Source organism: Bipolaris zeicola (genome assembly GCF_000523435.1).
Source record: "Bipolaris zeicola 26-R-13 unplaced genomic scaffold scaffold_70, whole genome shotgun sequence".
In the NCBI taxonomy this organism is placed as follows: domain Eukaryota; kingdom Fungi; phylum Ascomycota; class Dothideomycetes; order Pleosporales; family Pleosporaceae; genus Bipolaris; species Bipolaris zeicola.
Window position 1 is genome coordinate 80,329 of NW_006912119.1, and position 14,110 is coordinate 94,438.

Consider the following 14,110-nt stretch of genomic DNA (forward strand, 5'->3'; position numbering starts at 1 on the left):
TGGGCAGAGTGCGAATTACTTTATAGTATATATAGATATAGAGAAGTACTATATAAACCTGCATACGTAATAGAGACTATCCTGTTCCAACAGGTGGCTGATAGATCTCCAAGGGTCGGTCTTTAGTCCAGAACATTGTGACAATTACTACACATTCATTATAAAGCCGGGAAAACTATCTACAAACTCTACCTTGGGAACACTATTTTTTTTGCCTGTAACAAGTCATGAATTTATTGCATAACAGCTCTACAATCCCACACGAGCACTCTCTCATCCCACCCCGTACTCGCACACCATCCCTCTGCACCAAACAAACACCAGTCCACACCAGTCACAAACTCTGTGTGCCTCCCCATCCTCCCCATCTCCCTGCCTCCACCATAAAACATGGGATCCTCAAGCATATTCTCCTGCTTAACATTCCCTACACCCATAGCGCTGCCATCAGTCCACACCCGACACGTCATGTCGTAACTAGCACTAAGCAGTATATCCGAGAGATGGGGACTCCAACTCAACCTCCTAACCGCATACTCGTGACCTGGTAAGACAGCAATCGGTCCCTGCTGCGGCATGCGAATATCAAACGTGCGAATAATGCGATCCACGCCCGCCGTCGCAACAATCGTGTCGCGGTACTTGTTCCAATCGTGCGTTAGTGCTTCGGCGGGCGCAATACCCACGGGCGCTGCAGTTCCCATGCGCGCCTTGGGCGGCTGGTGAATCGGCAGACTCATCGTGAGATGGTTACTTGCACTCGCCGGCGTGCGCAAATCAAAGACGCGGAGATGGCTATCCGAACTCACGCTGCTGAGCACACTGGGGTTGTGCGGGCTGAACGCCGCAGAGTAAGTACACGAATGCGTGGGCAGCGTCGTGATACTGGCGTTTGCATTGGGGTTCCAGATTTTGATTGTGCCGTCCCACGACGACGAGAGAAATGTGTCTTTGGCGACGAGGTTCCAGTGGACGGCAAAGACTTCTCGCGCGTGCTCTTGCCACGAGGCGATGGGGTACGTGGGCACGTTGATGTCGAAGAGTTTGACGGAGCCGTCGCCGCCGGCGGTTAGGAGTTGGTTCTCGTGCGATTCGGACCAGGTGCTGTCAAAGAGCGAGTCTTGGGTGTCGAACCTGTGTGGTTGGTGTGGTTAGCATGTGAAAGAGCTGGGTGTATACACACTAATATGTATACCATAGGTACATGAGTAATGGAAAAGAGGATAATACATACCATTTCTCAGCGACTATCCCATTAGCCGTCAAACCAAGAATATACAGCCGTCCATTCCCTACGAGTCCAAAGTTCGCAGATGTAGCGACTGCGATGCGCGAATCAAAGAATGGGCTGTACTTGACCGAGTAGCCGTTGAAGCCCTGGGTGCGGAACTCGAGCATGTTGGCGGTTAAGTGAGAGTCAAAACGAGAGAGAGAAAAGGTTCAGACTATGGCGCGTGCAGGTTGGACAGCATGTGGCGCATCTTTGCGCGACGGGAAAAGAAGTGAAGCTGGGGGATGATGTGCTGCATGCATGGTTTGGCGGATGACGAGTGCGGGTGGTGCTCTACTATGGCCGAGGCGCAAGAGTAGCTCATGGCGGGGCTGGCAATCCGGGTAAGCAGGGGAACCCTTTTTTGGTCCCGTGACTACGCGTTGGGGGCGTTTGTAGCCTGGGGCTGTTCGCCACCTGCGTCTAGTACTATCAATTGCTGGATGCGGCTTGTTTCGACATGAGGACCGTATCGTGCGTTTTACAGGGAAGAGATGGACGCGTTCGTGACACGCAAGAGGAAGCGGGATGAGCGGGTGGTGAAGCCCGCAGTTGCGACTACGCGTGTGGAGCCAGAGAAAGAGGAGGAGTCTACGGATTTCAAATTGGCGGTACTGGCATCGTTACATGCCGATGTTGATGAAGCGGCTCTACTTGAAGCCCTACTCATGGCAGACGGATCAGTCGAGCAGGCTTCAGAGTACCTGACACAATCATCGAGGTCACCTGCGAGAAAGCGACCCGCGCCAACTACAGTCGGATATCAATCGTCATTGACCTCATACCGGATTGCCCCGTTAGATGGCACCCAGACAAAGAAATTCGTAGTGAAGAAAGGCAAAACGCTGTTCCTGTATAGCCCGGAAGACATTGAAACACATACACCATGTTCCATTATCCACAACTTTCTCCCAGCCAAACAAGCCGACGCGTTACTCTTGGAGTTACTCGAGGAATCCTCGACATACCAACGGTTTGAATTCAAGCTTTTCGACAGAGTAGTGCAGAGCCCACACACGTATGCCTTTTACGTCAACAGTCTCGAAGAGGTGGAGCAGCAAAAGACGGAATATATCTACGACGGGCGACAGATAGACGTACGTTCCTAGTCAATCTCCTCAATCTCCTCTTGTTAATATACACATTAACAACATCCCCCCCTCAGAACGTCCGCCAAAGCCCCCCCTCCCTCCTCGCCGCCCTCCCAGCCGTCCAAACAGCCGTAAACACCGAAATCCGACGCCGAATCACCACCTACTACCCCAACGCGCAAAAGCTCCCTCACCAATCCCCGCACCCCTGGCACCCAAACACCGCCTTCGTAAACTGCTACGACGGCCCCCACCAAAGCGTAGGCTACCACACCGACCAACTCACCTACCTCGGTCCACGCCCCGTAATCGGGAGTTTGAGTCTCGGCGTCGCCCGCGAGTTTCGCGTGCGCAGAGTCGTCCCGCAAGATGACGATGAGGTAGATGGTGTAGAGAAGGCAGATGCCCAGGGCCAAATTAGTATCCACCTCCCACATAATTCCTTATTAGTGATGCATGCGGAGATGCAGGAGGAGTGGAAACATAGTATAGCGCCCGCTCACACTATCGATCCGCATCCCCTAGCGGGCAACAAGAGGATTAATGTGACATATCGCTGGTACAAGGAGAGTTTGTATCCGAAGTTTACGCCGAGGTGTCGCTGTGGGGTGCCGACGGTGCTGCGGTGTGCGATGAGGAGGAAGGAGTCGAGGGGACGGTATATGTGGATGTGTCATGCGGGGTTTGTGCCGGGGAAGGAGGGGTGTGGGTTTTTTATGTGGGCGGAGTTTGATGGGGATGGGGAACCGCCATGGGCTACTGCTGGGAAGGTGAGGGAAGAAGAGAAGGGTGGGTGATTGGGTTGGGGTTGAGAGGAGGAAGATTGAGGTGGATGAGATGGGACGAGTACAGGACCATTTATCAAACTCAGCATAGTACCGAACGACGCTGGATAAAACCGCAGTACAATGAGAATTGGGATGGTGTTTGCTACTGGGCGTAAAATGCTACAAACAAGTCACTTCTACAAATAAATTCCCTTAAAAAGATAGCATTCAGAAAACAAAAAGAAGAGATAGGGTATCATAATCCCATGTACACAAAACACCGCCTCAAACACCAAAATGCAACTCCCGTCTTTTACCAAAAATATCAAAAAACAACGCCAAATACCATGCATCATGCACTTGTTAAAAAGGAAATCCATCATGTTGCAATGCAACACACCACCTTCTCACAAAACAACCCTCACAAATCCCCCAGATTCAATATATCCTCCAATGTCTCATCTATATCCGCCATATCCTGCACACTCCCTCCTTGCCAATGCAATCCCACTTCCTCATCCACCATCATCGCATCTCCAAAATCCACAGTCCATGTTTCTGGCGCAAAGCCAAGTTTAGCATCGCCATTTGTGTGCCCGTTCGTCAAAGGCTTAGAAGAAGACGTATTATCGTAAAGATCTTCGATACCCTCTGTATCCAGAAACCGGGAATGCAAGATGGAACCCGCGATAAACGGAGTTTGACCGAGGTATCCATCGCCGAGTTCAAGTGCAAGCCGCAAGTCTTCTGTGCAAAGTGGTTTTCTTTTACGGCGCTCTTCGGCTTCGATAGGGAGTTCGCCCGCGGGACCGCGCATAAGCTCGCCCTTTTCCGCCAGCCGTTCTTCTCGTGCTTGTTTCTTTTTGAAGTCACCCGTGCGGACGTAGCCGGGGCCGTTGCTGCAGACTTTTCCGAGGAGGTTTGCGAGGGCTTCTTTGATGTAGGTTTCGGTTGCAATGTTGAGGTAGTCGGGGCAGTCGGGCGTGTGGCCTTGGGGGAGGCCGTATTCGTAGCATATAGGGAGGAGGCGATAGGATATTGTCATGGCGGTGGGAAATTCGTGGGTTTCGACGTAGAGGGCGGATGTGTAGCGCTTGCGGATTTCGAGTTCCCAGTCTATGGCAGTTATCAGTATGCGCAGATAGCGAATTTGTATGGCGATGATGGAATGTCATGATACGTACTCGTCTTTGCGAATCCGCCGCCTTGGTTGCTACTAGGTCCAATGTCCAGCTGCTTCGCTCGTCTGGCATCGACATACTCCTGTACCGGTCCTGTCATGCCCACACTCAAGCCCCCCTCCAAGCCTGTACTCAACGGACTCTCGCCCGCTGGTATGCCCTTTAACCTCTTCCTCTCCCTACGGCTGAGTTGCATAACTTCATGTTTCAGCCGCTTCTCGCTCTCATCCCCTGTCCCCTTGACCGTCCCGCTCATCGGCTTATCGCTACTGCTGACCCAGCTGGCGATACCAGCTTCTGGCGGATCGCGCCATATGTTTGCATAGATGGCTGTGAAAAGGGCATTGTGCGCATGTTCAAGGGCGGGTGTGGTCAAGATCCTGGATAGCTTCTGGGAGAGTTCCTCCTGGTTGAGATTGCCGAGGAGAAAGTAGGAGAGGGTTTTCTTGTAGACTGTCCAGTCAGCGTCGCTAATGGCGCCCTTGACAGCTGCATATAGGGGCTCGACATCTACGCGCGGGCTTCGTGGCACACTGGGCTTCTTGCTGAGGTCCGTTTGCAGGGTCATGAGGTTGGGCAAGGTGCCCGAGGAGAGAATCGGCGTCGTCGCGACATTCATCTCATTCGGCCGTATCGTGCCTGCCATGATGGCGGTGGAGACGCGCCGTGGTGGCGCTCAATGCGTGGTGATGTGCGCGTTGCGAGTTGGTCGCGCAGTGGGACAGATGCGCGTGCCAACGGCCGAGATGAATATCGAGCGAGGGACAGCGACAGAGAGACCTGCGTGTTTATATGAATAGATAACCCAAGTCGCAGAAGCAGCCACTATTGTTCCCTGATGACGGAGAGATGCAGCGGATCTTGTGCGGGGTGTGGGTTGATGGGACGGCTCGCAGTCGTGGAGAGCGTGAGGTCAGAGCTCGGGGGTCTTGCGGAGTTGACGCTGAACCGCCTAACAAGGTCACCCATAGGTACATGTCAAACCCGCCGGATTCAATCTCTTCCTTCGCATACTACCTCGGAGGAAAGCCCATACTGCACCAACTTGTACTGTAATCAGGAAACCATCATGGTGCATTATCGCAATTATTTTAGTCCTTATGCTGATGCTAGACGCCGCCCAGGGAGGCTTTTCTTTTCTACCCATGTACACAATCCCATCACGAATCATCGCCAAACACATCTCCCAGCTCAACCTTTCCGACACTCCAGATTTCACGTTCATCCTCAACCTCATCACTAGATAGACCAAGACCGCCTGCTCCACCTTCTGCCTCTTTCCTTTCTCTTGCTTGCCCTGCTAGCCTCATGGCCACACGCTTGAAATAGTCTCCCATGCTACGTTGCTGACCAGGAGACAAGCTCTTGCCTGGACCAGTCATGTACTTGTCGAACACGGTGCTTTCCTCGTCTACTACCGAGAAGATGCTAAGGAAGGCTGCCTCTGCAGCCAGCTTGACTGGAATGACCGGATCACGAACAGATGCGAATACCACTGGTATGACCAATGGAATATGTGGCCGGACGAGCTCGTTGTGTTGCCGCGAGACGGTTCGAAGCACCACAAGCGCCAACCGCCTCGTATCAACAGGATTGCCCGGCTCAACAACTGGCGCAAGAGCCTCGAAAATTGGTTTTGTATGATCGAAACTCTTGTTGCTCTTCTCAGACAGCAGATATTTGCCCGCTGCAAGGACCGAATTGTCTGAAATAAACGGTTGTGAGTGCGCAATACCCTGGCAGATAATGGACACAGTCTCGTCAGCAAAAGATTCTGTCAAGGCTTCGGGTGCATCAAGCAAGATAGCGTTGAGCGCCAACACGGAAGCTTTGTTGTAATGTGTCGTAAGGACACGGGCCTTCAGCAGGCTGGCAGCAATTTCTTCGGGTAAGCAACTGATGAGGGCACCCAAAAGTCGAGCATTTGTAATGGCCATTGCGTCTAGACGTTGTTAGTGGGTAATGGAACTATGTTATCGATTCCGGTCTTACCATTGGATTCATCGGTCTCAGTATCAATGAGACCCAAAATGGAATTTCTGCTCGCTTCGCTCATGTTCTTGCCCGCCTTGCTTACTACTTCAAACAGAGCTTTCAGCATGGCAGTCTTGACAGCCTCGTCGCTTGTCTTGGATCCCGTCACCAACTCGGCAATTAGAGGGTCCACCCTTGGTGTTAGCTTGATCAGTGTACCCAAAGCCTTGGCCGCTCGTGCTCGTAGGATATCAGAGGATGTGTCTGCGAGTGATTTGGCAAATGTTCGTTGAAGTTGCGGTAGGAAAGGTTTGAGGAAGGTAGGAATCTTTCCGAGGAGATTATTGAGCGTGAGTAGGATGGCGGCCTTGACATCGACAGAGCGCTCTGTAACCACACGAATGAGAGGTCCAGTAATCTGAGTGACAAATGGCTGCAGTGCTTTGGCGCTTGTACGGTCAATGATATCAGAGATAGCCAATGCAGACTGTGTTCGCTGCTCTACCGATCCGTTCATGAGACCTTGCAGGAAAATAGGCAAGATGGCGTTGATACCCTTTGGCAAGGAGAAACCGGGAAGGTCTGCACCTGCAACACCGACTTGGTTGAGTGTTTGGCGTGTAGACATGACGAGCGACTCCATCTCTTCCTTTCGCAGCCGCTTCGATGTGAGGGTACTGAGCGCAGTCCATGCTGCTTTGACGACCTCGGGATCGCTGTCGTCAAAGGAAATGAGGAGTGCACGAATAAGATCGGGATAGTACCTCGAAAAGTCGACATCCGCTTCTGCGAAGAACTTGGCAAGGTGCATATCCGCACGTGCGCGTCGCCTCTCGTCGTCGTGCTTCGACAAAGCAAGCATGACACTCATGGCGGTATTGAGCCCATCAAACTCATCCACAGACAGGAGTACCTTGTCGAAAGATGCTTCCAGTTCTGACTTGAGATCTTCGTCCTTTGTAGCAATGATGTTGTCCATGATAGTATTGAGGATATTTGGCAATCTCCTAGACATGGCAGAGCTTGCAACTTCAGCCAACGATGCAATGGCGCGAGCATTGAAGGCAGACATTGGGGAAGTAAGAAGCGTTGGTAGCAGATTTGGCAGAATGATGTTGGACCTTGCCTGGTCTGTGAGAAGAGTGAGAAGTGCCGAGAGGGCATTCTGGGCATCATCCTCTGATCGCAGAAGGTTGAGTAGATATGGCAAGACCTGGTCGACGGCCTTCTTGCCGAGAATTTGCTGAAGAGCATCGAATGCATCCGCTGCAGCTTCTCGCACGTCTGCATTGTGATCCACCAGAGCTGTTCGGACGACCTGTATGAGTGTCTTCTCATAATCCTCAAGCTGTTCTGGTGAAGCAGCTGCGATAAGTTCTCGCAAGGCAATGCAGATACCCTGCTTGGTGTCAGTATCGGTAGTATGAAGACCTTCTTCCAAAGTAGGCAACAAAGTAGCCAATACACCGTCTCCAGCCTTTCGAATAAGTTCTCCAAGGGAGTTGCTGGCAATGACCTTCTGCTCCATGTTCGAGCTTGCCAAGCGACGGATGATGAGTTGTGTGAGCGTAGGGATAAGTTCCCGCAGGGTACGAGGACTGGCAACCAATGCCTTCCAGACGGTGACGGATGCAGTGCGCACCAGACCCGAAGTATCGCACCTGCATATGTACAACGCAGACAAAACCTTGTTTCGCTTCTCTTCTCCGAGTACTTCGAGCAGAGACTGGCCGGCTTCTTTGGCACCCTCTTCCACCTCTTCTTCTTCCACCTTGCCACTGATACCAGTGAGGTTGAAGAGAAGGTCTCCAACAAGCTCGACGGAACTGAGACGGATACGGTAGCTGTCGTCTGCAAGACCTCTCTCCAATTCGGGAAGCAGGAGATCGATGGCCTTGGTAGCGAAATTCTTAACCAAAAGACGACCCGCGCGCAAGGCAGTTTCTCGGATTGATTCGACGTCGTCTGCAAGACCACCAAGAATTGGAGGAATGATTTTGCTGAGATAGTTGGCAAAGCTGTTTCCGAAACAGACCGGCAAGAAGATGAAGAGCGACATGAATCCTTCGCGGACTGAGGCCCTGCTGCTGGCAACGTTCTGTAGGATACTTGGAAGCGTTTCCTCCAAACGTCCAGTTCCAAGACCTGCGAGGACTTCCGAAAGTGCTTGTGCAGAACCAAGTCGGTCTCCCGCACCTGTGTCGGACTTGAGTGTAGCCATAAGGCTCGGAATAAGATCGGGTAGCGCATCCTCTCCAAGCTTTTCCACGAGTGAACCGAGTGCTTTGGACGCGGTGGCACGCGTGGCCGGCACAGGGTCCACAATCGCAACGCGCAAACCAGCGACCAAAATTGGCAAATGAGAGATGAGATCCTTTCGCTCGGAAAGGTATGCCAAGCTTCCAATGATCTGGGAAGACTTTCGCTTTGTACCCGATCGATCTCCCAATCCTCGTTCCAGGATACGAACCACCAGAGCGAGAGATGGAGCGTCTAGGAAATGAGCGAATTGAATCTTGATCAATGCGTCAAGGGCATCGTCGGTGTATTTCGTAGGGTCGCTAAGAGCCTTGAGGATGATGTTGACGACACTCTTGATCTCGGGGTTGCTAATGACTTCTCCGAAGCGTTGCAAGCTTCGGTTTGCTGAAGCCCTTACTTCCTTGTGACTGTCTGTCAAGACTACAGTAAGAGGCGGGATAATATCGGGCAAGCTGAGAGCCAGCTGGTTCGGGTCCAGGTAGGCCATAGCTCCCAAAGAATCGCAGGCACCCTTCTTACTGCGCCATTGGTCCTCATCAAGACCATCCAGGAGTATTGGGAGCACCTGCTTCACTCCAAAGGAACTGAGTGTGGAGAAGCAGGTTTTTGCTGCGTCAAGACAAGCCTCGCGGACGTCTGCGCTGGTGTCACCAAATCCAGCAAGCAACTGTGGGACGAGCTGAATGACATATGGTTCGAACAAGCGGCCCATAATCAAGGAGAGCAGCTCATACGCTAGGTATACTCCCTGCCTCTGGTTGGGGTCCTTCTTGTTTTCGCTAGCTCCCTTGAGCGTAGACATGATGCGGTATTCTTTGAGTACGATCAAGCCCTTTCCTCGGACGATGCCTGCAAGTCCATAAGCAGCACCGCGCCTTGAGGCATACTTCTTGGATTGTAGTAACTGCTCCATCATCTGGTTGATGTATGTAGAAAGCTCCTGCTCCGATGTGAGAACCAAAGGCGGGAGACATTGCGCGACGGCATATTGCACTGTCTCTGAAGGTGTACTGAGGGTCGACAACAACCTTTGCACGACCTTTGGAACTCGCTCATCTCCAGCAGCCAAATGACGACCGAGTGCACCGTAAAGAATGACGACTGCTTCGTTGACTTGATCATACATCTCGGATTTGCGATCAGGTGCTTCGAGCGCGTTCTCGAAAAGTTCCATCAATGGCTCAACCTTGGTCTGCGCCTTCGCTGAGATGACTGATGTTGCTGCTTCTATCAATTCGTCTCGGACTGCGGGGCTTCGATCTCCCAGAGGGCCCTCATAAATCAAAAAGTTGAAGAACTCAGGGAGGTCATCAGGCTTAAATCCCGGAGTCATTTCCTTGAAGGTGAGTGCAATGCCATCTCTGCTCTCCCAAGGATCTCGTAGATCAACCTTTCGGGGCATACCATACTCATCACGCTCAGGAACCCGCGGCTTAGCCTTTTCCGTATATGACTCGCGAAGCCTCTTCAAAAGGTCGTCGAATGTATCTGGGTATTTGGTTATGATCTCGCCGATAGATCGAGCAGCAGCTCGTCTGAGTGGTTTGTCCAGTGAATCGAGATATGGTAGCATCTGTACACCCGCGTCTGGCTTCAATTCGAGATCATTCTCCTCCCAGATTGTCTGTGCAAGTTCCGCGTTTTCCGGTACATCGTCATGACAAGCAATGAATATTTCTTCGCTGAAGGTCATGCCGTTCATGTCTAGCTCAGCATCTATGGCTTGAAGAGTCGCTGTTCGGACACCGGTCTCCGGGACAATGGTTCCACGAAGCAGGGCTGTCAGCTCGTCGTTGGTAATGTTCGGAGCCAGACCACGAGCAAGATCCAAAAGACAATCCTTGATCAACTTGTAGTGTTGCTGGTACCGTTGCATTGACCACACAAGAATCTCTAACATGTTCTTGCGTGGAAGACGGGGGTCAGTACCTGTAATTAATTAGTTCCTGGTCTGAGCATTTGTAATAAGACACTTACAAGAGTTTGTATGGAATGTAAGAATTTCGATGGCGAGGATAAGCTGTTCATCAACTTCCTCAGGCGAGGATTTGCCTATGCCACCCTTTTCCAAGACTAAGAAGATGAGGGGTAAGCAGTAGGCGAGAGATACAGCGTCCAATGGTCTTTGTTCACTCAAGAAACGAATGCGGTACATGACGCGTGTCACAAGGTCTGATAGCATTAGCATGTATGAGCATACGGTCAAACGGGGCGTAATTCAACTTACCACCAAGGTCTTCATCCTCGTACTCTTTCGCGAGTTGTATGGAGCCAATTGTTCGAAGTACAGCCACGCCAACAAATGGTCTCAGTGGACCCAAACGGCTAGAAATCTTTTCAGAACAAGCGATCAAAGCAGTTGCCGGGACATCTCCTAGGAGAAGTCCAGCGCCAGCGCGCACAGCTTGAATCAAGAGATCCACGGCCGGACCCATCCACTGATCTGCATCGGTAGGGGGGCCAGTTGCAAGGCTCTGGATAATGCCCACTCCTCGCTTCATTCTTTGCTCAATACCAGAAACTTCCTTCCTAATGGCTGATTCTTTAGCCAGCTGAGCATTGACCTTGGCTTGCTCATCTGCAGTAAGTTTCTTAGTCTGACCCTTCTTTTGCGCCAGTTGTGCTCGGAGCTCCTCTTCCCACTTCAGAGTATCGTAGTCCTTGGTATTCTTGTCTATCACAACAGGCGCCTTCTTGGACAGGACATCGATATAAGCCGTGCCTTCAGGAGTACGGAAAATGGCAGCTTCGGTCGGACCAACGGCTTCCAGCTGCTTTGGATCCAGATCTTGACTGAATTGCTTGACTACGGCGGGCAAGGCAGCATCTGGAGCAACGAAAGCCATGTCAGAGTATGCACTATAGGCTGCCAAGCCAATTGCTGGAAATCGGTCATTGTCCTTGTTCTTCCAAGTACGTTAGCAATAAGACTTTCTGGGATTTCATAGGTCTACATACCTCTGTAGACTCATTGACAGTCTGCATAAAGTCTTCCAGATTGTTCCGAACTACATCACCGGGATCAACGCCCATGCGCAGACACAGCTCGATCCAAGATACTCGAGGAATGACTTCCTTTCTGGCCAGAACAACAAGGTCTCTCGCCTGTTTGTGCAGGGTCGAAGGCTCGATGCTTACACCCTGTTTCTTTATCGTATCTGGGGGTAGGCAAATACAGGCTAGAACTGCCCCAAGCTCGTTAGAGCCTGTTTTGGATGCCAGTGCAGCGCTGTCCTTGTCCTCAAGCTCATTTGACTTGTACCATGTCCAGATTCCATCTATGATGATGCTGCTGATCTTCTCTGGGGATGTTTGGAGGTAGACTTGCGTCAGTGCTTGTTTAACAGCCGACTTTGCTTTAGCAGAGATGCTCTGCGATACGATGAGGAATATATACGCCTGTGCCCATGAATCGCGAACATCCTTGGAGGAAGATTGTGTGACACTTGGTGCAACGGCGTTCAGTGCAAGTAATGCAATCGAGACATCTTCCTCAGCGGATAGTTTCGAGTACACTTTCGGGTTGAGGATGAAGGAAGGCTTGGGCTGCGTGGCGAGAGATTGTGAGATGACATCGGATTTTTTGAAGATGGATGTTAGTTTCTCATCCTTCATGTTCTGGACTCTATCAATGAGAAGCGCCGCAACGTAGTGTCCTACTGTGGCTAAGCCACTTTGGGCTGCTGGAAGTGGATTGGTATTGACATCTTGCCAGAGCTCAACGAGCTTTGGAAGCGTGGCTTGGCAGAAGGCAAGTACATCTGGTTGGCTCTGCTGCTCTTCAGACAAATTCCACCAAATATCCGCTGCACGGACGGCCCAGAGCCGCTTGACAGGAACGCGCTTGTCTCCCATGCCTTTGATAAAGGCATCGGATACCGCCTTGTCGAGGGCAACACCGTTGGCTAGACCGAAGTTCAGATGGGTTGTCATTGCTGACACTTCTGCAAGCACAGCTGGCTCACTTGCCTCCTTCAAGGCAACGGCTGCGATGCCTACGGGAATTTTCTTGGACAGTGAGGGAGACTCGGGTAACGCCGTAAGCATCTGAGCGTGCAGGACCTTCTGGTCAGCACCCGACACCTTGCCCTGTTTGAGAGGATTCAGCACTTCGTCTGCTACTTTGTCAATCTTGTCGCTATCCTTTGATCGTGAGGCAAGGGCCTTGAAGGTGCGCAGGGCGCCAGCTCGAATAATCGGGTTGGTAGATTTGACGTTAGCCAGCAGCGGCTTCAGCATGTTGCTGAGGAGAATTTCTGAGAGGTCCATGGACTCGGGCAGGGCGAGGATCATGGGCGAGACGATGTCGTTGAGCACCACTTCAGGTGCTCTCAGGAGAGCCTTTTCAATGGGTTGGAAGACATTGGTGCGCAGCTCGTCCAAGGTAGGGAAGGTGTCGAAGAAATCGTGCAGGGCGTTGGAGATGTGGTGTGGGAGTTGGCTTCTCGAGCCAATAATTTCTCTTGTGTAGAAGGCATAGTAATCTTGCTTGTGATTTTCGAGGAGCGGCTTGATGGTTGGCAGGCGAGACGAGACGCCTGCGATGACACCGAGGAAGACGGCATTTCCAGCCGTGGGAGCAGAGCCCTTTGCGGTGAGGGTAGTGACAAGTTTGGAGAGAGCGTCTTGGGCGATTGCCTCTGAGCGGAAGACAGCGCGCAGAGCTCGTCTAGTAGAGACGAGGGCAGAGTGTGCGAGGCGGCTAGCCCGGCGATCGCTGCCTGTGCCCACACACAACTCTATTGCGCGCGCATCGGCGAGGGCGACGTTCAGTCCGTGGGTTGCCCAAGCATCGGGTGACTTTGCGAGTTGCAGAAGCAGCACCGAGCACCAGTCGTTGAGCACAAAGGCATTGGAGTGGGCAATGCCCTTCTTTGCACACTCTTGTTGCAGGAACTTGACGATAGACGGCAGCACCTTTGTTCCGTGTGGGCCCGTCACCAGCGACCTGAGGACGCCTTCGACGGCGCGGCGGGATTCGCGGTCCTCGTATAGCGGGTATGTCTCGAAAAGTGTTTCTAGGAGCGCTTGCAGGTCGGCAGTCTTCAGTGCTGCTGCACAGGACAGGGTCTCGTCAGTCTATTGCTGGTCGTATACATTCATACACATATGTATATACATATATGCATGTGTGGGTGGGTGCATTGGGGCGTCCAGGCACTCACAGTCATCTGCGACCTGTTGCTGCAGGCCCGACAGCTCGTGGATGCGGCGCTTGGTGGAGCTCGTGATGAGCTTCTGCCACAGTCTGTCGCGGTCCAGGGCCTGGGCTTCAGCATCCCCATTCACAGCCATGTCGTCCAGTCCATACGCAAAGGCCAAATGCGGATGCGGGGAGGTCGGCGGGGTGGGTGGTGAGGAGCAACAATCGCGAAATGATAATGCCAAGATTTCTCGTCTATTTGCCCACCTGCGACGGACTACCATGACATCGCTGCTCGGCGCTCAGTGCTCAGTGTCAGGGCACAGGGCCATGTGGATCGCCTTGCCATCACCAAACCCCCACCACTGGCCTCGTCTCCCTGCCGCTCGCCGCCTAGCTGCTGCTGCTTCTCCACCAACTGA

The 14,110-nt window shown here is 52.2% G+C and overlaps 4 protein-coding genes across 4 annotated transcripts; 1 reads left to right on the forward strand and 3 right to left on the reverse strand.

The window, feature by feature from the left end:
- Positions 1 to 233: 233 nt before the first annotated feature.
- COCCADRAFT_95705 (uncharacterized protein) lies at positions 234 to 1,398 on the reverse strand (the record flags this gene model as incomplete). Its single annotated transcript, XM_007713931.1, has 2 exons — positions 234 to 1,134; positions 1,235 to 1,398. 2 exons carry the CDS (start codon positions 1,396 to 1,398, stop codon positions 234 to 236), a joined length of 1,065 nt encoding a protein of 354 aa, XP_007712121.1.
- A 366-nt stretch (positions 1,399 to 1,764) lies between these two features.
- Positions 1,765 to 3,158, forward strand: COCCADRAFT_4894 (uncharacterized protein; the record flags this gene model as incomplete). The annotated part of the gene is made up of 2 exons (XM_007713901.1): positions 1,765 to 2,367; positions 2,436 to 3,158. 2 exons carry the CDS (start codon positions 1,765 to 1,767, stop codon positions 3,156 to 3,158), a joined length of 1,326 nt encoding a protein of 441 aa, XP_007712091.1.
- Positions 3,159 to 3,549: 391 nt separating this feature from the next.
- COCCADRAFT_95644 (uncharacterized protein) lies at positions 3,550 to 4,955 on the reverse strand (the record flags this gene model as incomplete). Its single annotated transcript, XM_007713932.1, has 2 exons — positions 3,550 to 4,244; positions 4,313 to 4,955. 2 exons carry the CDS (start codon positions 4,953 to 4,955, stop codon positions 3,550 to 3,552), a joined length of 1,338 nt encoding a protein of 445 aa, XP_007712122.1.
- A 514-nt stretch (positions 4,956 to 5,469) lies between these two features.
- On the reverse strand, positions 5,470 to 13,840 carry COCCADRAFT_4896 (uncharacterized protein; the record flags this gene model as incomplete). The annotated part of the gene is made up of 6 exons (XM_007713902.1): positions 5,470 to 6,251; positions 6,302 to 10,474; positions 10,523 to 10,717; positions 10,773 to 11,451; positions 11,504 to 13,596; positions 13,711 to 13,840. The coding sequence occupies 6 exons, from the start codon at positions 13,838 to 13,840 to the stop codon at positions 5,470 to 5,472; spliced, it is 8,052 nt and encodes a 2,683-aa protein (XP_007712092.1).
- Positions 13,841 to 14,110: the final 270 nt, after the last annotated feature.